Below are 24,889 nucleotides of genomic sequence, written 5' to 3' on the forward strand. Positions count from 1 at the left end.
GATGTCCTTTAAAGGATAAGATGCTAACAGATATGGAGAAACCTAAACTCCACCCACATACCTCCATTTCCTTCATGCACCAAAGCATCAAATCTGCACGCTGTGGCCCCGGATTCACCCCAAATTCCACCTGGTTGAATCTGGAGCTTTTAAAAAAAAAAAAAGTGATACTTTCTAATCTTCCTCTGTGTGAATAGTGTCCTATTCTTTCTCGTTCTGTGTGAATGGCGTCTGTCTCACTCTCCTTCTGTGTGAATGGCGTTTGTGTCATTTGTCTTCTGTGTGAAATGTGTCCTTGAATCTTCTCCCTTTATGTGAATGGTGTCCATCTCGCTCTCCTCCTGTGTGAACGGTGTCCATCTCGCTCTCCTCCTGTGTGAACGGTGTACATATCTCTTCTCCCTCTGTGTGAATGGTGTCCACATATCTTATTCTCTTACTCTGTGTGATGGTTTTCCTGTCTCCGTCCTTCTGTGTGAATGGCGTACTCATCTCTTCTCCAGCTGTGTGAAAGGTGTCCTTGTCTCTCTCCATTTGTGTGAAAGGTGTCCTTGTCTCTCCTCCCTCTGTATAAATGGCGTCCTTGTGTCTTCTCCCTCAGTGTGAATGGTGTCCATTTCTGTTGCTCGTCCTACGTTTTCTCCCTCTCTGTCCTTTCCCATTAAAGGTTTTCTTCCTCTCTGTATCGAGGGTCTAAGGGTAACGGATGTCATATGATATACAGATTGTTAAGCCCCTTGCAGTCAAATGTGTTCTTGGAGATATTGGGACGATATAAACAGAATTAATATGACCTGACTAGAAAACAGCCAAGATGATGATCTTCCCATGAGGATGATTTTCCCCATATATGCTGTTTATAGTGTGCTCGCCTGAAATTATAAGGAGTGTTTCTCTATCATATTCACGGAGGGAGACAGGCAATTGCAGTGGTATATTCTGCTGGGCCAATAAAGAAGGGCAGAGGGATCACCACAGGAATTAAGATGTGACCATTTCTCAGTCATCCCCCTCCCCCAAACACACTCACACACACACACACATGCTTACCATGACAAATAGCCTGTGACGTGCCTCTGTGAACATGGCACGAAAGGGTCCACTCCCTCTCCCCAGGGCTGTGGAGTCTATCAGTGGACGGGACTCTGAGTGTCTCCTCACAGCATCTCAATTTTACCTCTGGTGAATCGTTTCATCTTTCTAGCAGCAGTCAGGAAGAAATCTGTGATGAAATCACAACAGTAGCATTTCTGTTTGTGTCTGTTAGCAGTTGCCGGGGAACAGCAATTACAACCACTGCAGTGCATCGTGTTTACTTAACCCCAGGCTGCACGAATCACCTGACTCAGCGTCCTGAATGTGCAAAAGAAGAAGAGGGTGAAGGGATATACAAACCAGTCAGCTTCCAGCTAAAATCTAAGTCTAGATAGCGTATTTTTAAACAAAAAGAAGACAGGAAGGCGCTCATTGTTAGATGACAGCTTCACAGGAGAGCAGTGTAAAAATGTAATTGCAAAGAACAAGTAATTAAGATTTAAGGTCCCATAGATATACCCGAAGGTTTCAACCCCAAATGGTCCTCAGGGAAAGGTGACACAGAGGTCTCACATACATTGTAAAGCCCATGTAGCAACAGTTGGAAAAGAGATAGCACTGTATAAGATTATTGTTCCCCAACAGCTGTAAAGATTTTATGAACGTGCGTCTGTCTCTAAAGCTTGAGGCCTCTGATGACTTACCTTAAGCCTAAAACAGGAACCTAATGAGACAGCCATCAGCTGTTCTGGTCCTTTGCTTGGATTTAAGGTAAGGCGACCAGATGTTTGACATTCTCGGTATTAAAGCCACAATGTCTCCTGTTCCAACATATCTGCAAAACATATCAACGAATGTCCCGTTTGTGAATACTGACGTGTCTATTGGAGGGTTACACAGTTACAGAATGAGCAGAGTTGATCATTCATTTTCTATTTGACGATTTTACTTTGGTGTGGGAACTTTAATGTCACCCGCTGGTTTGTGGACTACCTTTCTTGTGTTTGGCGTTAAAGCCGATGGCATCTTGGTTGTTGGAGCCAGGGGTGGCCATATTGGGTCAAGAGGGTGGAGCCTATGGATCTAATAAGGAAAAATGTGGATAAAGTGCCAGAGGCGGAGCCCCGAGGACACGTTGTGGTGGTTACCTGTCAATCACAAGGTAGCCACACCCTAAAGCATACCTTGCTTTCTGTATATTTTTTTACCTTAAATGGGATAATGATGAACAAAATGAACATCATGCTGTATTGAAGACTTGAAACTAGCGATTGAGACTATAAACTCAATAGGAAACTGACCTCTGACCAGTAAAAAGGTTTACTGAGGTAATAAATCAAGAGAGACTTAGGGAATTTTTTGCATAGGCTTACATAAAATTAGATTCTTCCTGAAACCAGTGGAGTTGCCTAATGCTGGCAGGTTGAAGACATCTCATCTTGGCTTTGCTTCTCAGACACAGGAACCGTCCATATTTTCTAAGGTAAATGGTGGAAAGAATACAGTAAACAGGCACAGTTTCATAATCAACCATAGTAATGTGCAAAAATCTGTTTTTTAAGGAATTTCATGGTAATGTGAGACTTTTAAAACATGGTATGGTGGCACACAGGTTAAGATGCATATCATGTTACTGCAGCATATCTGGTTCGATACTGGCCATACTATCAAATAAAGGCAGAAACTGTCTCTTAAAAATACATTCATCGATCGATTGATTGTAAAGCCGGTGTGATTTGCCAGATAACGGCAGCCTTCAGCAGTGATAAATTCCCTGTCAGTTTTGTTAACAGTGAATTGTGTTCATATTTGTATTGCCTGGGGGAAACGGTTGACGGAGTTCTGCTTGCCGAGTGGAAAATGTGACGGATGCCGTTGGATGCGAGCTTGACGTGTTCAGGGTTTGAGTTATTCTAAAGAGGTCTTCTGGGTTTTGGACTGAGCAAGAGAAGCAGAGGAGAGGAATCCATATTAATGCAATAAACTTACACCATCCTTGTTTGTCCAGATGGTTTTTCTCGTGGTGAAGAGGGAGATCAAATGGGCACATCAATTATAAATTGCCCATAAATGTTACTGATGTGGGGCTCGCTCTCTGGACTGTAGAATAACTCAACTCTATGGCTCCAGTGGGCCTTTGGACAAACACAAGTGTGATGGTGGACAACAAAGAGTAACTGCTCCCTCTGCTCCGACTGTTTCACGGACGTGATTCTGATGTTCGGACTAACTCAATCGACACCAGACACAGGCGGCTCAGCAACACAAAATTCCTTCTGTTTTTAGGACTAGTTTGTCATCCTCGTTTGCTTTCTGGCCAAGACTTAGAGGAGAAATTTGATGCTTGATGTCTGTATCCAATGTTAAGTATGTGGCTTTAGCGGCTGCTTAGCTTAGCTTAGCATACAGACTGGAAACAGAGGGAAACAGCAAGTCTGGCCAAATGTAAGAAAATGTCATTTTTTCAGTTTTTGTACAAATGCTTTGTACTAATGCTAAATGCTAAGCTAAGCTAACCAGCTGCATATTTGGCATGCACACATGAGAGTGGTATCAATCGTCTCATCCCTTCCCCAAAATGGTAAAACCTGGGTTCAGGAATGGTTGGGCTTTTACAGGGGGGTTATGTGCAGGGCTATTTCTTGGCAGCATTAACCTCCTGGAGTTATTTGATCACTGCACCCAGCCAAGAAATAGTTCCACACAAGGAGCTATTACGTTCTTGTCATTTTAACACTCCGGCTTATGTACAAACGGGATAAAACGTGTCAATTATTGAGCTTTAGTCGTGCTGATAGGCGGATTTTGACACCTTTGGACAAAGCTGGGCAAGGCTGTGTGCCCCTATCTCATGCTAAGATAAGCTAGCCAGCTGCTGACAGTGATATCAATCTAATCTTGACAAGAAAGTGAATAAGCGTATTTCCATTGTGGTTTCCATTGAGTGTTTAACTATTTTTTAAAAGAATAGTCCGACACATAAGCTAATGTCTTGTAAATCAGCTTATTCTGATTTTTGCACTTTAGGTTTTGTATGTAATAAACAAGATAAAACATGTTTATTGAACTTGAGAGGTGCTGGTAGGTGGATTTTAAAACATTTAAACTCAGCCAGGCTAGCTGTTTCCCCGTTCCCAACCTTTGTGCTAAGCTAACTGGCTGTAGCTTCATATTTAGCATGTGCTATACATATGAGAATGATATTGAACGTCTTGTCCAACTCTTGGAAAGAAAGTAAATACGCCCCAAAATGTCAAAGTATTCCTCTTTGTTAGTCTGCTACCTGCACACTCTCAAATACACACTCAAACTCCCTGATCCTCTTAAGATGTATAAAATGTCTGGCCACACACAAGAGTCTACATATGGACCAACGCAGTTTTTGGATGTGACTCCAGCTCACATATCTCACTTTGGCCTTTGAGAGAATAACATCATACACGAGAGACCCTAAGATCTCTTCCTCTCCGTCTGAGTGAGGCGGACAGGGAGAAGTAGAGTCAACACTGATGGCTCACACATGTGGCTGTGAAAAGGAAGCTCAGACTTTGTAATTCAAACAGCGAGGAGGAGGTCTTCAGGCGGAGGGGACACAAGGCATGACTGAGTGTGTAAATATGCACAAGGTGTTGATGTAGTGCTGAGCGTACACGCACCGTCATGCATACATCCTCCTCAGCGAAGCACTGCATGAGGCTCTCGCAGTGCAAACATTACATTAGTAACACATGTATGGTGGTGTCTTCAAGCTTTGTTTTCATGCTGTATCATCCTGCGTGTCCTTAGAGGGCTTAATACAAACCTTTTGACATGGATTACAGGAATAAAAAACTGACAATAGATTTAGTGTTTTTTTTATCTTTTGGTAGTTCAACTTTTGACTTTTCAGTTTACATCATTTCATCAGTAAAATCTGTATATTTTAAGGGGATTTAGGGGGCTTTAAAGGGCCAGTTCACCACGAGACGCCCTTTTTTTTTTTTTAACTCTATCCCCGAGTGCTGTATATGTCAATTCAGTCCATGTCCAACCTTCCCACTGAGCACAATTTTCTGCGAAAGCACATCCCCCATGTGTCTGCACACAAAAGCAATTGGGAAGTGTTCACACAACCTTTGTTGATTAGAGTGTGGGGTCATATTTTTTATCTGAGAGGGATGTTGCCGTTGAGTCATTCAAACGTGATTTTTGTTGCTTTGTGATACACTGTACTGCAGTGAAAGCAACACAAGTGCCTCTAACACTCATACAGTAGCCTACATTTAACCGTCTAAATGGAGAAATACTGGAACTTTCTGGGTTAAAGAAGAATACAATAAGTTTTATTTCCCTTTTTAGGGACGTATTGTGCATCCCATGATGACCTGACAATGCAGAGGAGCTACTCAGGTGGCATTATGGTCTCTGTGAGAGCTCTTCAGCTGCGTAATGTTTCAGGAAAACTGCTCTCCTGTCTTCACAGATTCATCTTTCAAGCTCAAGCATCAATATATTTGCTTATTTTCCATACAGCTTCTGGTGTTAACAAGACTTAAAGGGTAACTGCACCAAGTTACACATTAAAGCGTGTTTCCAGGTCTTGGGGAGTGCTACTGCATATATGAAAACAAAAAAGCAGTATAAAGCCTTTTATCGCTCCAGAAGAAGCTGCATGAAATCTGATAAAATGCCTCTAATGCTCTGTCAGTCAGTGGCTAAGTTGTATTATGGGTAATGTAGGCACCAGGTGATATCTCTGGTCCTGCTGTATCAATGTTGATCATTTCCAGCTAGACATTAAAAGAAAAGCACTGGATAAGCTCTGCTGGTGCCACTAAAGGAAAAGTCAGTCAATCACCAGGCTCCATTTCTGGGGACCCGTCCATGAATGTTTGTACAAAATGTCACAGCAATCCGTCAAACAGTTATCGAGACATTTCAGTCCCTATCATTATTGACGTTCTTACTTTTCTATCACGACGAGGCGTAAAAGAATCACACAGAACACATTTAGTCATTTTAATATATTTGTATATATTCATATATTACACATTTAATACAGGCACAATGAGAAATCATAAAGTAGAGACAAAAAGTGGCTGATATTGGTAAAAATGTACAATTTATGAGAATCATTTACACAATTTTTTGCTCTCTTTAAACTCTGTTTAATACAACATATAAAGACAGAAAGACAGAATGTGAAAGTGACTGAAAAAGAAGCCTTGTAAGTTTATTTTGAAAGATTTTTAAGGGACAGCAAGAACCAGCTTGCTTATACTGAATACAATTACAGAATCTGTGTACTCTTTTTTTTGTTTTTTTAAATGCTTTCGACTCATCTGACCAAAACCACTGATGTAATTAAACACTGTAAAAAAATGTCTGTTGCTACAATTTTAGGATTTCATGTAAACATGTTCATTTAAACTACCTCCAAACATTTGGCTGATTAAAGTTCAGAGTGAGATACAAAATTTAAAACAGACACGATTTAAATGGACATTTCCATCGTCTAGTTAAGATGTCTGCTTCTAAATTATTATCAAAGGCTTGAGTTAAACCAGGTATTGTACGAATCATACAAAACCTGGTTAGTACATATAATCACCCTGGTCAGATATGATGAATGAAATCAAAATAAATGATTAGTTTCCAAGAGATCAACTATGGATATGAGTTTAAATGCAAAACTACAATGAGCCCTGTTTCACAGCACAGCGGACTGTAAAAAATAAGCCTCGTGTGAGAAGTTATTTCCTAAAATCTTATCTGAGAGGTCATTTGGCCGTGTGATGCACAGTGTACGAAAACTCCTGCCCTGAAAGGTTTCATCAACTTTCAGTCACAGCTTCCAGGCAACTAATCGCATCTCCAGACATGTCACAAACCAACACAAGCTAAGGACCATTAACACGGCTGAGGTCAATGAAAAATGTCCTACACAACATAAAAATACTCCGTCAAGAAATCCAACAGCCTCTACAGCAGCAGCCTTCATTAGTATAAGACAAGAATGAAGCACCAAGAGTCAAACACGGCATTTTCAGCCCAGTCGCCAGGATAAGATGTTGGCGGTTAACGTTTCTGCAAACCAGGGATACGTTCAACATTTGTTAGCATGACTCCAATGGATGTTCCTCGAGACAATTTCCAGCTGTTTGTGGGGACAAAAACCTGATATCTATGACGGGGTGTCAGGCTATCTGCAGCTGTGTTTGTGGCAACAAAACCGGGTGTCTGAACAAGACCTCGGGACACCTCTGGCTGCTTTTGTGGCAACAAAACCAGATATTTTAGACGCAGAGTTGGGTCATCTTCAGCTGAGTTTGTGGGGACAAAACTGGGTGTTTTTAGACAAGACCTCGGGACACCTCCAACCGTGTTTGTGCCGACAAAACAGGTATTTTAAGCCCCATCCTTGCACAGCTTTGAATGTTGAATGTAAAGTTGAGACGTAACGACATGTTTAGTTTCAGCGTATCTGTGGTTTGCAAAAACGTTCATTACCAACAGTTATTCGGACGACCGGGTTGGGCATTTTCTCATCCATACATACATTTTCTGAACCAGCTTGTGCTGTTTATAGTTGCAAGAGTCTGTATCCCAGCATGCACTGGGAGAGAGGCATGGCAGGTCACTAATCTATCACAGGGCAATGGCAGTACTGTGTCACAATATCAAACCACGGTCAACAACACCGGATTACTCAGTGTCGAGTAGTTGTGATAAGGCATTTCCATCATTAATTTGGCCTTATTGTGCTACTGCTCACTCACATCGTCTGCTGCACAGTGAGCTGGCGAGAGGTGGAGGTCAACTGACGAGCGCTGAATAGAAAAAAGGCGCGATATAAAAGAGTTCGATGATCAAACTCAATCACAGAAGGCAAACATGACTCATTCATCGCTGGAAGACAGTTGGGTTGTATAAACAGTTTCCCTTCAACATCCAAATAAAGGTGTAAAAAACACAACTGGCACATTGTTGGTGCTATTCTCATTAACTGTGCTGTAGTATATATAAAAAAAAGATTAGAGAAAAGTTAACAATCAGGCACATTTCTCCATTAATAGAGCACAAAAGCTTGATTAAAAAAACACTGCCAGTTTCTTTAAAAAAAAAAAAAAGCTTCTTAAATTTGGGTTCACATCCTTTGATTTTTTGAAAGCATCTTACATTTGACACAATGTTTTACAGTCAAGAGTGCTGAATCTTTTTTTTTTTTTTGTGAAGACTAAAGATCAAAAGTTTAAAAGTGTAAAAAAAAGACGAGCCGTGACTGAAAAAGGGGAATTTACAAGTTCAATTCTAAAAAATTGATTGTTTAAAAACGTAGCTCAAAATCAGGAGACCCAAACTCAGGTTAGAAAAACATTGACGCACGTTTGTTGCCTAGTAAACCACAGTAGAAGAGGAGGCACTGAGGTCAGTATCTTTTCTTTTTTGCATTTGTTTGAAAGCACTTGAATGTTGTTTTAAAGGTCAAGCTTGTGCCACAGGTTCGTGAGTACTGTCTAAGACAGATTCTACCTTCATTGCTCCATTGCACATGATCAAAAAAGACAAATGGTGAAGAGGAGGAGAAAGGAAAAAATCAGTAAACCAAACTGATTTGAGAGTTGAGTCAGAGCAGAAGATTCAGTGTTAATATTTACAGTTCAGAGGGAGAAACCTTTTGATTTTTGTTTTAAATTCCTCGTAGGCTCTTGAGAAAATGAATATAAAGAGGAGAAAGAGCATCTGAAAGATTGTTAGTGCACTTTTTTTTCTTTCTTTTTTTTTTTCATGATTTCAAATACAATATAGATTTATATAAAATCCATAAATTGTTTCTGACTATACAAAAGTGAATTGATCAGAAAGCATTATTAAACTTCATATCTACACATTTCCTGAAAGCTCATCTTCTTTTTTTCTTTTATTTATTTCTTTAAACAGTGTTCAATACTCAGTGCTGTTTTATTGTAGTGAGATCCTCGCCTCCTGGGCAGAAGCCTGACTGTGCTCAGATGGATCCAGAGGTCCAGGAAGCCTCGCAAAGTTGCCAACCTTTGTTTGAGGCCAGATTTGTTTTTTTGTTTTCTGTTTGAGAACCAGAGTGGTGGGTCACCTCAGCAGTCTGCCATATAACGTCCTAAAGAAAACAGATGTGCACTTTGAGTCGTTGATGCATTAAATATACCAGTATCAGTTACGTTTGGATGTACTGCCTACCTGTGGCAAATCTCTTCTTGTTGAGAGAAAGTCTGTACCCGCTCCCCAGCAGCTCCATGTCCACCCCTGACAGGGTGCTCCCATCGCTCATAAACTGCACTGCCAGGGTGGAGGGGCTCGAGGGTCCGTTCGACAGCTCAAACTTGGCCCTCAGGGACCCGGCACCTGGGGTCAAACGCAAACAAACACACTCACTTGCCAGCAACTAATCGAAGTCTTCATTCGTTATGAGTAGGATTTCAAACACGCTGTCTCAAAGAAGAAAAAGGATGATTTACCTTCATTTTCAGACTTTTCTGAGATGTCACTCAGCTTCCACAGACATTTATTTTGCTCTGAATTCCTAAAATAAGAGGAAGAAATAACATCTTTAGCTGTTTTTGTTTAAAAGGTGCAATATGTAAGAATTAGCCACCTGTCGAAGGTCGCTCGGAACAAATAGGGGGCAGCATATCACCAGCGGCTAACTGCTGCTCACTAAACATCTTGCTGTAGCTACCGCTGTTAGCTAATTAACTCACTTAGCGTTACAGCTAGTAGCCCTATCAGCTGACCGAGTCAGCCTGGGCTAATAGTTAGATGCACCGGGAGTGTTTGCGTTTGCACCACAGGTAACAGAACTGGGCTCAGTGAACGCTGCAGGAGGGGGGCTGAGCACAACCTGAGGTCAGTTTGACGACAAGTAATAAAGCACAGAGGTGATTCACCAGGGTCTGAACAGGACTCTGACTCCAGAGATGATGAAGACACAGCAGGTGGGGAGAGTAGAAGTGTGAAGTAGGAGAGGACCAGAAGTCGGCAGAATATTTTCACATTTAACTCAGTAAATCAAGCATTTTTTTTGGACCAACAAGAGTTGGTGATTGTTGGAATAGGGGAAAGACAAACCAAAATTTTATGATGAGTTAATGAGGCAATTAAACTCGTCTTGGTTTGGTGAGAGAGAGAAACCTCAATTCAGAAGAAGTACAGCCGTATTTATTTATTTATTTGTCTAAATAAGATAAGAGAGCTTTTAAAACGTTGCATAAATCTCCATCTGAAACTACAGGGGGCTAAACCATCAGATTATCTCGAGGCATGAAGTGGTTATAGGAGACATGATGGTGAAGGCTAGCTGGACAGCATGCTAGCTACAGTAGATCTCCCTGCAACACAATACATACAGCTTTTTGACATAACATCAACGTTGTTATTTCTTTACGCTCTGTTGATAATGTTAGTTCAACTGAGATTAGAGAGAATATTTTCAGCATGTCACACTTTTTATCCTCCTGCCGATGTAAGAAGCGCCACATCTTACCAGATGGAGTTAGGAATAGACTGCATGCCGGTGACTCCTCCATCAACAGGCACTAAGATCTGCACATTGGTGAGCGGACCAGGGATGGCCATGGACTCTGGGTTGTATCGGTAGTCTACCCGCAGGTCTGATGTACTCTGTGAGCACTTCCAGTAAACGGTCAGGTTGAGAGGAGTGGAATGGATCCCATCAGACAGCACCTGAACGCAGCGCACAGAGTTTGCAGTCAAACTTTAAATATGAATGAAGCCGCTTTGAGTTGGAGCTATCAGAGTGATGTTCCCAGTATCCCTATGAGACCACGTTTGAAGTACAATACAGAAGTCTGACTCTCAGTTTCAACATAGTTTTGGCACAAACATGTTTCGTTGGTTTGCTGAAAGTGCAAAAGCAACTTAAAAACAAAACACTCATGTTCCTCCAGAGCTTCCTGGAAGGCTCAAAGACAGAAGCCAAAACAAAAACTGACTCTTCTTCTATCAACAAAAAAGTTGTTTGTTGATCTGAATTCACCGTTTGTTTTACACCTCGGTGAGCTTATATTTCATTATATACCTACATGTCTCGATCCACCACATGTAAACTAAAACTTTATTTGTCAAGAGAAAAAACAAAAAAGTGGGTCTGATTATGGGGTGGCAGGACGGCCTTTAGTGGTTTGTGAGGTTGTGTGCAGACTGGAGGGCCAAAGCTTGATGCTTGATGACAGTGAGGCCAAACCAGCTGAAGAATATTTAACCCTAACTTACTCCAGGATGAGAAATTATGGATCAATCTATATATAAATGAACACCAGTGACTAGTTTTTTATATCTCAGATCTTAACCATTATGAAGCCTTGAGTCTGTCATTACGACCTTGGCCATCTTGATTTTTTGGAGCCAGAAGTGACCATATTTGGATGAGAGGGTGGAGCTGGAGAGGATATCCTGATTGCCATGGTAGCAATCTGTCAATCACAAGGTAGCTACGCCTCTGATTGGCAGGCTCTCCTGGGTCAGAGCTCTCAGCCTGTATATGTAGTGTGCTGGCAAGTTGGATTTGCTGGCTAAAGCTTTCACAATACAGTCTTTATGTAGGAGGACACACAATATAAACTCATTTTATCGTGTAAATAAGCCAGTTCGAAGCTATAAAACAAGCTTTTTTAGGGTTTGTTTTAAAAATGATGTTATCTCGAGGTGGCATTTCACCTGTGTGTTTGTATGACATGAGGACTAAGCCTTCGATATATCGCTGTGAAGGTTTAAACCAGACGGGTGCAAGAGAAGAGAACAGGTTTTAGAATAGTAAATTCAATTATAAAGACTGGTGCAGAAAGATTGGGAGGCTGTGTGAAAACTTTTGGGATATTTCAAGAATTGCATTTCTTTCTTATTATCACTGATGTTGTTTAGGCTGCGATATCATTTCTTTATCTTTGGAACATCAAAAATAAAATAAAAAATAAATAAATAAAAATACATTCTGCTTATATTTCCACACTGCTCACTCCCTGACACTCATGTACACTTTTGCTTCTTTCTCAGACTCGTCTGGAGGGTGAAGCACTCTGGGAAAGCATTCTTTCAACTGCAGTTATTTTATCTGGATTAGGTTCTCGGCTCGACTTTGGCTGACTGACCTGGTATTTTAGGATGTCCACATTATAGTAGGAAGCTGATGGATTCTGATCTGAGGCTTTTCTGAGGTAGGACGTCAGTGCTTGCATGTTGAACCAGAAGTCCTTGGTATTAGAGTCACTTTGGGAAGGATCACTGGATAAAAGACAAACAGTCAGAAAGATACACACCCACACAATAATCAGAGGCTCAATTATTCATTGCTCTTCTTGGCTTTGTGTGTAAAGCTCCAATAGCTAGGAAAAAATGACCCTGTTATATCCAACCAGCTACTAAATCATGAATTCCTTTTGATTCAATTAGTACAGCCATGTGGTCTTCATGGTCATTAGAGACAAAACAGTGCACAACGCGTTAAAAACAGACAGAGATGTTATTTTTCTTGACTTTTTGGGACAGGATATAAACAGGCCACATCAAGATTTAAAATAGGACCAACACATTTAAATATGCATTCAACACATCTGACTAAAGAGGTGAGAGGTCCGTTAAACGAGGCAGCTGTTATATGGAGTTTGCTGTTCTTTGCTATTTTAGGGGCGTGAAGTGTTTCAGAAGAGACATGGGCTGTTGAGAACCTGGCTGTTAAAGTCTGGTGGAAAATACTTCCCCGACAGCCTAATGATAGGTTTATGTCAGATTACTAATTGAATTTCCTCTCACTGACGCAGACTACATTTCCTCGGTCCTCGCTCGCATCATCGGGTCCAAATCCCTCTTCCACTTAACCACGACTATGACAGGTTATCGACTCATCAGCTCTGCAGAGCTCTTCACTCGCAATGCGAACCGGCTTGTTTGTGTTCAAGCCGTTTGTGGGACGACGTCTCACCTGTATAGTAGCTGTTGGTTGGGTAGGATCTGCTCCAACCTGCTGGTGTTCTTCAGTTTGAAGGTGAGCACGGCTGGGGAGGGGTTGTTGGTGAACACCTTGATGATGCCCATGGGGAACGAAAAGGTCATGTCTCCCGTGATCTTCACAATGCACCTGGGGAAAGCAGCCAGACGAATGAGGGATGTCTCAGATAGCATTTGCTGGTTATGTTTTCTTCTTATTTGTCATGAAAAATGTTGATCAGTGTTTCCCAAAGCCTGAGATGACATCCTCAAATGTCCTCCGTCTTTTGCTACAAAGTACAAACTCATAATAATAATAACCCGATATGTGAAGATCCACCCGAGGCCCCTTTTTAGAGTAGACACATGGCTTTGTGTCACAGGTGTAAGACATCTCCACTTTTCTTAACATCAGAGCTGCACTGATTAATTGATAGAATAATAATGAATGTCTATTTTGTTAATCAATTTCTCCCTTCAGTCATTGTTCAAGAAAAAATAAGGATATAGGGATTTGCGGCCTTTCTTTGCCATTCATGAAAGCAAACGAAGAGTCTTTGGGTTTTGGTACATTGTTTGGACAAAAGATTGAAGACGTCACTTTTTGACATTCTATAGATTTAACAGTTAATCGTGAAAATAATCATTACTTGCAGCCCTACTTTATATACATCTGTGTGCTTCTATAGTCTAATATACATTTCTGACTAACTCCGGGGCAAGATGAGTCTTCCTCCAGTTGCGGTCGGCCTGTGCGGCGGTGGTTACGGCCCACAGCGGGTCTCAACCTGCATTGCTTATGAAATGTTCCATTTGCTAATCCCTGCAAAAATAAGCCTTTTGCACAGCAGCAATTTAGCAGCAGTTAACCAATAAAAGGCTGTATGTTTTCTCTGCCCCGGACTATAATCTGCCCCATGTAGGTTATCCACTCTGAAAGAATGGTGTCAGACTAACGCAAAACATTCCACACATGCAGGGCGAGACGGAGATCCACTCTGCAAAAAGGTCTACCGAGTGTAACGCACGTCAGGCTAGAGACAAGTACAACAGCGTGTTGTGTGCAGCTCATAATGTCATACGTGTTGTAGTTGAAGTTCAAATATGGACAAAAATGTGTATGCGTGCAGGTCCATGTCGGGGCCTTTGAGCAGCAAGGTCATGTGAGACTCACTTAGTGGGATCAGCTCCTTTGAAGTAAGCATTAACCGATTCTGTGAAGGCCACGGCAATGGGCAAAGCATCTTGGGATGCCAGGGTCACAGGGCTGGGACCGCGAGACGTCCCTGAGAACGAGAAAGGCACAGAGTTTGAGGTCTGTTGACTCAGCTGCAGATCAGACTTTTATAACAGCGGGGTCCGGAGCTCACATCAGAATCAGGAAGGTCTCATCATGCACAGATGCATTATATAATATACAATATCTTCATTATTGCATTTCATGTCGTCAGTCATTCACACGTTGCAAATCAGTACATTCTGTTATTTTTCAAACAGAAATAAAGTCTTTAAGAGTAGATCGTGCTACCGCTGCTTTTAGTTTAAACTGTTTTAGTTTAAAAGACAGCATATTAAAGGAACAGCACGACCGAAAATGAAAATTCTGTTATTATCGACTCACACCCATGACGATGAAAAGACAGGTGAAGTTTCGTATTCTGCAAAATGCTGCAACTCTCTTTTGCTTTGAAGCTCCGGAAATGTTTTGCGGACTACGAAATTTCATCAGACCTTCCACGTGCATCAGGGTGAGTAGATAATGACTTATTTCTCATTGTTGGGTGAACTGTTTCTTTAAATTAATTTTAAAAAAAATTATGCACTAGTCAAGTTATTCATTACTTCATTACTCTAACAATCAAACCTTTACAATGTTAGGAGTCGATGCTGTTGACAGTAAGACAGATGTGAGAAAAGGTGAACATGGAGAGGACACAAGACAGAGAAATGAAATCACTGCAAAGCAAGATATCCAGTTGTCCAATCCATCCCATCCAGCAGACTGGTGTTAGTTTGAGTTAAACACAGAGGAGAGTCCTCTTGTATGAACTTCAACTGTACCTGCTGGTGTTTCACACCGCTTCTCAAAGGTAGGCAGCTTCGCTATGAACAAATCATCCTCTTTACGCCAAAATTTACAGGCATAAAGAGGAAAAAGAGGAGAAAAAACAAACCCAGAGAGCACAAATGTGAGAGGGAGATGAAGCCAGTTTCCTAAATGTGCGAAGGCAGAAGTTGAGCCCTAAAGCTGACAACACTGATATGATTGCACAGAGATGAACGAAGAGCTAACACTCCCTAACAATGACATTTCTTAGCATCAGTGAAATGTATGCAGAGTAGAGATGACTGACACCACAGAAAGGAGGAGTCTCTTTTACGGAAACAAGAGTTTGGAGAGGCAGACTCACTTTGGCTTAGTAGAAAGAAAGGAGAGAGGGAGAGCAGCTCTGGCTCTGGGGAGGAGAGGGAGGGGGCAAAGGTGTGCTCGGCTCCTGTAAGGAGAGGAGTTAAGGAAAGGAAGGAGAGAGGAGTGAGAAAAGAGGGAAAAGGTATGTGGCAGGTTGGTGAAGAGCTGAAGAAAAGGAGAAGAAATAGTCAAAGAAAAGGGAGATTCTGTACAAATGCAGGAGGCAGAGGAAGCTTACCAACAGTGGGCGTGTTACCAGCGCTGAGCGAGGCATTCGAGGACAAGGAGGAGGAGCTCTCCGCCCGGGCGAGTGGTGCAGTAGGAGGAGGGCTGGCGTTGGATGTCTTGGGTGGGCTGAACGGCCGTACCTGAGCGAAGGGAGTCGATCAGAAAGGATGATGTTAGAAATATCAGATCAGTAATCAATGTTGTGCTTCACCTATAAGGATAATAACTCACAATCTCATTGATTCCTGTGAGCTTCCCAGTGGGGAGTTTGGGCCTGGACGAGGGTCGTGGCGGGGGCACCAGGGCTCCAGCTGTCAGCGGGGTTGTGGGTCGGTTTGGTACCGGCACTAAACGGAAAAACACATGAAAGTTTTACTGGTTAGTGGCAGAAAAACACCGTGGGAATCTGGAACAAATAAACATGTATACACGTGGTGCAAACTGCGCTACGTTCAAGTAGATGCAAAACAAACATGCATCGATACAAACAATATCAGCAGAACATTTTTACAAACATGAAAATCATAAAAAACGCATTCCAAAATTAAATTCACACAACTCAAAGACAAACATGTTGCAAACCAGGCAGAGTTAGATAAGCATCTGGAAAATAAAATAATGAAAAAATAAAATAAAAATGCAACTGTCAACTTCAAACAGAAAACAAATGCACGATATGAAAAAAGTTCAAATAAAACAAAATATAAAACCTCAAACCAAACCTCAGGCGTAACACACACGTCTCTAGCGTCAGTAATAATGTTACCAGTGAATATTTTGCTTGATGGAGCAGCAGCAGCCCTATCTGTAATCCCAGAGAAGACATCAGAGAAACAGCCGTCCTCTCTGCTGCTCGCCGCTTTGCAGTAGGCGTCAGCGGAGTCATCAGAGAGGAAGCGGCTCGACCTGCCGGAGCCGGACGGAGGCCTCTGGAGCTCCCTCACAGACGACCCGGAGCCCTGCCGGCGAGGCGGGGCAAAGTTATCACTGAAGGCGATCCACTGGCTCTGGGACCAGGACACGGAGGAGAAGGCATCGACGCTCTTTGGGGGGCTGGCGGCCGGCAAGCTTTTGATTGGGTCGACTGGCTCAGTTGGCAGGGTGATGGGGGCGCTCTGAGCCCTCGCTGGCACAGGCTTGAGTGCTTGGAAAGGGTTTTCTGGTGAGTCCCAGGGGGAGGATGTGGCGGAGGAGAAAGAGGAGACTTCTTTGGATTGGTGGCTCTCCACCAGGGGAGGAGAGCACTCCTGTCGTGGCACCGTCTCAGCTGAGGGGGGCGATGTGTTTGACGGAGGCGATAAACATGACAGAAAGTACAGTAGGTAAACTGATCTGACAACACAAGAAAAATACAAAAGCGACCACTCAACAGTAAGCGGCACCTTATCGGTATCACTATATCGAAATTAAGGCTTTACTGGGAAGAAAAGCCAACTTCACAATTCACATTGTGACACTTTTTAGACGTCTTTTCGACGTTCACTGGTGATGTCCAAGTGACATCCTTGCAGGATTCAAAATAAAGGTTTTACAATGTAATTTTAGACGACTTTTCAACTTCAGTTACAGACTTGTGGTTCAAATTTGACTCAATGCAGCAAAAGCTTCAGGGTCTAAACCTCAGTAGTCTGAATGAGGCATGCACTTTACCAGGTGAGCTATTCATCAGCTTTATTACATACCATGTTTTGGTCATCCAACCTTCATCAAGTAGGCTAATATTCCAACATTGGATCACCAAAGCATGGTATATAATAAAGCTGATAAATAGCTCACCTGGTAAAGTGCACGCCTCATGCAGATTGAGGAGGTTGAGACCAGGGTTCAAATCTCTCCCGTAGCTTTTGCTGCATGCAATAAATATTTGCTGTCATAAACACTTTCATTCTGACTCTCCGCTGGATTTCTTTCCAACGTTCAAGACCAAATTTCTGGGTTGGTACGTGGAGGCAAAAAATATCAAACGGTTCAGGAAAAAAAGAATGTGAGCCTTTAAGTAACTAATCCACCAGAGCACGAATTGGTACAAAGCCGGGTCATATAAGGTTTCATGCCAAAATGTTGACTCTATGTATATACTGCACCGTCTTGTGAGTGTTTTAATTGTTGTTCCTCTTTTTAATGCCGTTCACCGTGTTTAGTGTGTGCTGTCATGTCTAGGCTCATGAGGATACACACCAAACACAGTAGACAAATCAAATAATTCTGCAGTTTTTCTTCAGAAACTTCAGAATATAGAAGCAGCAGTAGTTACAATTTATCTAAGCTTTATAATATTACCATAAGTGGAAGTTTCACAGAATTAAATCTTTGTATAGGTTATTTAAGTTTCTAATTTACATTTGCCCTATTATTCATAAGTCAGTCTGATTATCATAGTGACATGCATTTGAGGTAAAGAAAATTCCAAGGTTTACATAAATCAAAACACAAACTCAAACATAAGTCTCATGCAAAACAGGAGTTGATGAATGCTTTCGCCGTTTCCAAACAAGTTTTCCTTGAAAGCACTGTCACACACATTTTACCTGATGCCTCTGGCAGAAAGACGTCTGAGTCATTCGTCAGAAAAGATGGAGATGGAGGGATTGAAAGGAAGATAGAGGCAAGGTCTAACGAGAGAAGTTCAAATAAAATAATGAATCAAACCAACAAAGCATCCAACAGGTAATTCAAACTCAGACAATGGCATTGAAATGAAACAAAAAGTAAACAAAAACATGTAAAACAGATGAAAATGCAGGAACAAAATAGAAAAGGAACATACAATAAATAAATACAATTTATGACTTACAATACATACAAAAATCAACACATTTTAGCACTCTGCTCCCTGTTCAGTGAGAGTTTAATCTTTTTAATTCCTCATGGACTAGACTTGTTTAATGTGCCATGTGTGCATTGGGGGCTGCTAATTCTGCTGCACTGTACACAGAGAGATTTAACAGGCGGTAAGCGGGCACTTAATTCCCATCACCGTATCTTAATCAGGACACTCTGAGCTGCTCTTTTGACTTTTAAGCCGAGACCTTTGACAGTAACGAGACACTGTTTGACAACATACGTGCCAGTGGGCTTTATAGCCGACCCTCTGACCTCCACTAGGTGCCAATTAACTGTGGATTACGCTTAACCTAGGCAATGGGTCAGCGCTAATGTCACTCTGTTTAAACACTGGTGTCATGCACGAAAAGCTATGAGAATCACACTATCAACACTTGGTGTGTTTAAGAAACATGGAAAGTAAAACAAACACTCAAAGGTCTCGTAGAGGAACGTGACTGGAAAGACTTCTAGAGGATTTATAAGGAACAAAGGGCATTTTTAGCTCACATATATAATACAGAACTGGAAATACTTTAAAATAAGGAAGCACCATTTAAGCTTAGAGAAAAAGTGAACAGTGGAGAGCTGTACAAAATAGGAAAATGATTGAAAAAAGCAAACTGAGGTAGAAAAAGTCTGGCATTTTAATTCCCTAAAGTCAGATACTCTGTTGACCCTCGGGGGTCAGTTTCTCCATCTGGGACGGCCCTGAGAGGAACGACCTCCAACTGAGCGGCTCGGAAAAAGAAAGGAGAGGGAAGGGGAGAGACTACATAGTCATAGAGAGATGGTGAGATCAAGGAACAGAGAGCAAAGAAGACAGGACCACTGGCTCTACAGAGTGAGTAAAACCAGAATGTTTGTAGTAAAGTTATAATTTCATGAAATCAAACTGCATTTCTGTTATTATCTACAGTCAGCATTTGTTCTGCAATCGCCATTCAATGTGTTTATATTCTGTAATTAACAGTGTTGGGGAGGAACTTGTTACATGTGACGCCGTTATTCAACGCAATAAAACATTCAGTCTGTTGCAATGCATCTTGTTGCCAAGAGCGTGGGTTAGCAAAGCCATTGAGACAATTTTTAGGGCACCACCATCAATGGTAGGATGGCTTACAAGGAGCAGCCTCTACGTCTAGACAGGCTCCATTCACCGGGCAGCAGGCGCTCAAACTCTGATTGGTTCCCTCTTTTAAATGTGCACCGCCTCTCGTGAGCCAATCAGATGTTTTTTTAGCTTCATTGCCCAGTCAAAAAATGTTTGTTAGAAAATAAATAAAAAGGTAATTAAATGTAATGCTTTGATTAAGTAATTAAAAGTTAAATTACTTTCATTTTTAACAGGGTTACTTTCTGCAGTATTGAAACTGGTAATAGCTGCGCTTTCTCGCTCTGTTGTCTCCAACAGCCACTCAACACAGACACACATTAGATTTAACGGGCCTGATCTAAAGAGGAAAAAACAAATGTTTCCTAAACGTGTTGTTCCGTAGTTCTCGATTTAAGAAATTCCAGTATTGTAACAAGTCTAACCGAGGCGAAATGAATGTATGTCATCCCGCACAATTTTATTTTATTGATATCAGCCTCACTGTTTACTGTTCACCCTCTTTACACCGCGTCAGAGTTGTATATCTATTTCTAATGCAAACCCAACATTTCCTGCTGCTTCACATTAAAAGTTTAACTGGCAAAACAGCGAAGCAGCCGAAGACGACGAGTGATGAGCAATAATCAAAAGTGTATCTACAAAACAACACATTTTTGGCATCCTTTCATCAGTGGATCATTTTTAACCTTCACTCAGCAGCATGGATGTAGATTGCTATTGGATTTATTACTGACTGACGTCTTCATGAAAACAATGTGAGTTTGTTTGGCTGCACTCTAAACAGATATACCACTCGCTCTTCTGTTGTATTTCCGACAGAGTAGCTGCTCAACACATGTTTGCTGCAGTTTAAATTTGTTGTTACCACCAGCAACCATGAGTGTCGCCAAACCAACCGAGGACTGAAATCGAAGAAGTACAACTTTAAAAAGGAATGACAGCAATCCCTTATTGGCGGTACACATTTTGTAAATGTAAAACCTTGAGTTGTGGAGAAACATCCAGGAATCAATGTGAAATTAGGTATTACCTGTCGATGAGGACACCGAGAGAGAAGAGCCTGCTGCCAGAGTCGGGCTGAACGGGTCCAGAGACAAAAGGTCGTTGTTGGCCAGTCTGACGCAGGACAGAGTGAGAGAGAGTCGAGTCAAACTTTATTACATGTCAAGCAAAAAGCAGCACAATCAGCTTCAGAGTCAAAATATGCACAAACATATATAAAACAGAAAGTAGTAGCAGTCATGAGTCGCTTTCATACATACTCGTATGACGTTGGCACTCTGCTTTTTGCCAGCTCATCACCTGCAGAGAGAGAAAAACAAACAGAGAGTTAGGACTCACAGGCCTGCACAGAGCGATGACAGCACATACTCTTTCAGAGCAACTTAAGAATAAAATAAAACCCAACAGAGGAGGGCCAGCATTCAGTGACATTTGCCAAAAGTCATGTTTTAACTACATCACACCTTAAACCAGAAACATAAACTGAGGTTTTGACTCAGCAAGTGAGAACCAGCATCTGCCATGAAAAGTCATAGAGATATATTTGCAGTAAGATTCAGGTTAGATACAATATTTTTCATATTTTTGCCTCAAGCAGTAAAACTTTAAAGGGACAGTTCACCACAAAATCAAAAATTCACATTTTATCTCCAACCTGTGGTTCTATTTATCCATCACAATTGTTTTGGTGTGAGTTTCTGAATTCTGTTGAGATGTCTGCCTTCTTTCTACTGAACCCACTAACTGTTTGGCAACGCAGATGGAACCATGCATTTACTCATCGACAAGAGGGTCGTTCCTGCTGATGGCGTCCTCCTTGGCTGAGCTGTAATGTGAGCTAGCCTAGTTAGCTTAGAAAGGTAGCTTCTTGTCCATGAGTACATGCACGCTTCCCTCTGCACATTGATACATTTGGCAGGTGCAGTAAAAAGAAAATAGTTCCTACATGAAACTGCTCACACAAAGGACTCAGGATTATTTTAAGTAACCGAGTCTGCAAAAACAAATTGTTGTTGAGTTTTTCAAATGTATTTTTTGGCGCTTTGAGCACTATAAGACGAATGTTGTCTAGTTACATAATTGGAGAAAAAGTAGAAATCGTTAGTTAGCTAGCTTTCAGTCATTGAGTAGTTGCTCACTTCCTTCTGTGCAGTGATACAATTGGCAGGTGTAGTTTGGTAGTAACTCAATGGACAAATAGCTCTACATGTAAGATGAAAAATATGTATTTTTGCTTTTGGGGTGAACTGTCCCTTTAATATCTTACCCAAATACTGCAAAGGGTTAACTTTAAAAGTGATTTTAATGTGATGGTAACACTTTACAACAGGGGATGGACTGATTTTGCATCCAACAATAAAATCCGGCATTGTTTTGTTATTTTGTGCCCCTTTTTTAAAGTGTTACAAAACATTGCAAAGATCCGTACAAGCATCCTGAAGCAGCACCAGAGATAACAGGACCCGAATATAAAAGAAAACAATAAATATAAATATCTCAAAATGAACTGAAAGATTGCAGTGAGAGAACACAGTGTCAGTGGTGTTAGCTTGTGTCAGCCGGCTGTGCGAAAGGCTCCAACGAGGGGACACAGATGAGGGCTGTGGCAGATATTATGAGGGGAGGGGAAGGCAGGGTTATAGGCTAACTACTGTAGTGAAAACATACTCACCAGGCCTCTGAGCCTTAGAGCTTAATGTAGATACTCCTGTGATCCCTAAGCGTATGTAGAGTATACATCTATCAATGCAATACCTTGTGTAAATCGATCTCAACTGTACCAGTGTTTCATGTGCAGAATGTGTGTATTATTACCATTTATTTACATATGAACATGGTATGTGAGAGCAGCTTTTGAAAAGAAGAAAAACATTCACTTTTAATGTACTTTTTCAAACCTGCACTAAGACCTCACGGAGCATGATACATGACCTGCATGTAGAAAGACTCTTAAAAGCATTTTCTCAAGCACTTGGGCAAGAAATCAAACTCTCAAAAACAAAACTTCCCTTCAACAAACTGTGCCAGTTTGCAGAATGGAAAAGATAATTTCTGACATGTCTAAACATCAGCAGCTAATTAAGCGGTTAATCTTATTTGTACCATTGGGAGGGAAATATCCCTCAAGCTCACATTTTACAGAAACGAACACTTATTTACTTTTTCTCGGGACGTGTTGGTTTTGGCTCGGTTGCTGGATTTTCCTTTTTTAAAAGACAACCTCTTTAAAAACAAGCCGTGCCAAGAAAAATGTAGTTGAGAAGTCGCAACAGTCGACCCCCCCTTTTTCACAGTCTTCCAGCAACACGCGGATACAGAGAGGTCAGACAGAGAAAATACTCACTGGATTGGTTCCTCCGCATCTGTCCCTGAAAACAAAAACAGACATTAGTTAATTAATCAGAGACGCGGGCGGCCCACCACGAATTTTCAACCTTTACTTGCCAGGGGTTTTGCTGGACTGACATGATTTTTGCAAAGTGAAACAAAGTATTTCGAGTCTTGAAACCTTAAGCCTTTGATTGTGTTAATATAACAATATATAAGATTTCAACCACAATGAAAACAGGACGGTTGAACTGTATTATTAATTATTCCCAGTGGCCGAGGGAATTTTCCACTTCAGAGTTGAAGACAGTAAATCACAGGACTACTCTCGACTCGCACATACCAGACGTTAAACCTAGGGTGAAAAATTCAGCGGCGCAAAACCGTGCATGGAAGCCCATACACCGATCAGTGAGGGACAACAGAGAGCGTGCCCCCGACACTTCACCAACTTCCTTTACAGAGCCGCCTTTTTTTTTTTCTTTTTCGGCACATAAATCTGCCGTGTCATGCTGCGTAACACAAGATATGCAAGATACACTCCTGAGGGTCACCAACCCGATGGAAACTTAGAGCATCAATTTCAATAAAGAATTTATCCGCACAAGGAGAAACGTTGGGGGAGGTTGTCAAAGCGAAGGGAGGGGGGAGAAAAAGAAACAAAATGGGTTTAAGGAACACAGCAAAAGCGTTTAACCACCGTAGAGCTGTGAGGCCAGGGTTTAGTCCCACAGGCGCTAAGCGGCAAATGGGTTCAATTACGGCTCTTGCTGGCCACACACACACGACTTCCATTGCTATTTCAATAAAGGGAACACCGCAGAGGGGGAACCGAACAGGAGGAGAAATGAAAAAGACAGAAAAATGAGCACGGAGGAGGGGAAAAAAAGAGAAAAAGAAAATCTCTCAATAATTCACACCAGATGATGCAACGTTCGTCATCACCTTGGATGTATGTTTTAACTTCCAGAACTTTTTTTCGGTAAATATGAAATCGGAAAAGGGTGCGAAGCAGAAATGTGAACAGACACGGAGGAAGGCAAATTTTATGTAATGACTATTCTGGTATTTAAATGCAAATCAGAGTCACAAACAGCGGTCGGTGTTTTTTTGTACTTTTTAGGATGAGAAAGTAATTGTGGGTTTGAGTCTCGACTACAAACCAAAAACCAAACAGCAATGAACAAACTCAAAGGTTTAAAAGAGAACATCTTTTCCTCCTGAATCTTGTTACATTAAAGAGAAAAAAACATCCTCTATAAACTTGTAACTTATCTTTGCCATTAATTCCAAGGGTGGAAAAAAAAAGAAAACATTTGTAAAAACTAGGCAACTAAGCCCATAAAGTATTCATAAATAACCACAACTGAGTCCTGTCTAGAACGAGTGGGCTCCTATAAAACACAAAGAGTGAAAGCAAACAAAGAAACGAGGAGAAAAAAAAAAAAAAAAAAGGAGTGAGGTACAACACAAACAGTGGTGAGAGCAGAGGAAGGGAGAGGCTGAGCTGAGAAGATGCCGTGACTTTCGTTTAATGTTGCAGCCGGTGAAACCCACTAGACCCCCTCCGCGACACCGAGCGTGCCCTCTCAGCCGCTCCACAACAACATTAACAACAACAGCGGCTCAGTGTGCATGTTTGCACACAAGCAGTAGTGGTTTGAAATTTTAATGGCAGCGGCTATTTTCATAGAGCAGCGGGCGGAGAGTGATTCAGAGATTGAGTGATGGTGCGGGACGGGGAGCTGAATGAAGGGCTCCATGACTTAGGTCACGGATCAGACTGGGTTCTGTGCGTGTGTGTGTGTGTGTGTGTGTGTGCTGCAAAGCTTTCCCTTAAGTGCCTACAAGGAGGACAGTGTGTGTGAGTCTGCAGTAAAGGCCAACAACATCAGAAACTTAACTCAGAAGTGATTGTTTCTGAGTTCATAATATTTTTTCTTCGAGCAGAAATGTTGTTTGACATGAAACTGAATTTGAAGCAAAAA

General features: G+C 41.6%; 1 protein-coding gene across 5 annotated transcripts in view; it reads right to left on the bottom strand.

Moving 5' to 3' along the window:
• Positions 1–6,019: 6,019 nt before the first annotated feature.
• Positions 6,020–24,889, bottom strand: part of fcho2 (FCH and mu domain containing endocytic adaptor 2) — a gene marked incomplete at its 5' end in the record, with an annotated part of 50,921 nt that continues 32,051 nt past the window's right edge. For 2 of the 5 annotated variants that reach the window (XM_084382356.1, XM_084382355.1), the window contains 16 exons: positions 6,020–9,151; positions 9,232–9,396; positions 9,510–9,574; positions 10,535–10,734; positions 12,159–12,291; positions 12,989–13,144; positions 14,168–14,279; positions 15,055–15,114; positions 15,405–15,488; positions 15,642–15,771; positions 15,863–15,978; positions 16,398–16,898; positions 18,160–18,243; positions 20,602–20,687; positions 20,834–20,873; positions 22,918–22,942. In XM_084382356.1, coding sequence (XP_084238482.1) covers positions 9,129–9,151; positions 9,232–9,396; positions 9,510–9,574; positions 10,535–10,734; positions 12,159–12,291; positions 12,989–13,144; positions 14,168–14,279; positions 15,055–15,114; positions 15,405–15,488; positions 15,642–15,771; positions 15,863–15,978; positions 16,398–16,898; positions 18,160–18,243; positions 20,602–20,687; positions 20,834–20,873; positions 22,918–22,942 — 1,980 coding nt within the window. In that variant the 3' untranslated portion in view covers positions 6,020–9,128. The remainder of the gene's footprint in view (positions 9,152–9,231; positions 9,397–9,509; positions 9,575–10,534; positions 10,735–12,158; positions 12,292–12,988; positions 13,145–14,167; positions 14,280–15,054; positions 15,115–15,404; positions 15,489–15,641; positions 15,772–15,862; positions 15,979–16,397; positions 16,899–18,159; positions 18,244–20,601; positions 20,688–20,833; positions 20,874–22,917; positions 22,943–24,889) is intronic. The other 3 variants (XM_084382358.1, XM_084382357.1, XM_084382359.1) reach the window with 3 other exon arrangements.

This window comes from Pagrus pagrus (assembly GCF_965226575.1).
Source record: "Pagrus pagrus genome assembly, chromosome: 19".
Classification (NCBI taxonomy): Eukaryota; Metazoa; Chordata; class Actinopteri; order Spariformes; family Sparidae; genus Pagrus; species Pagrus pagrus.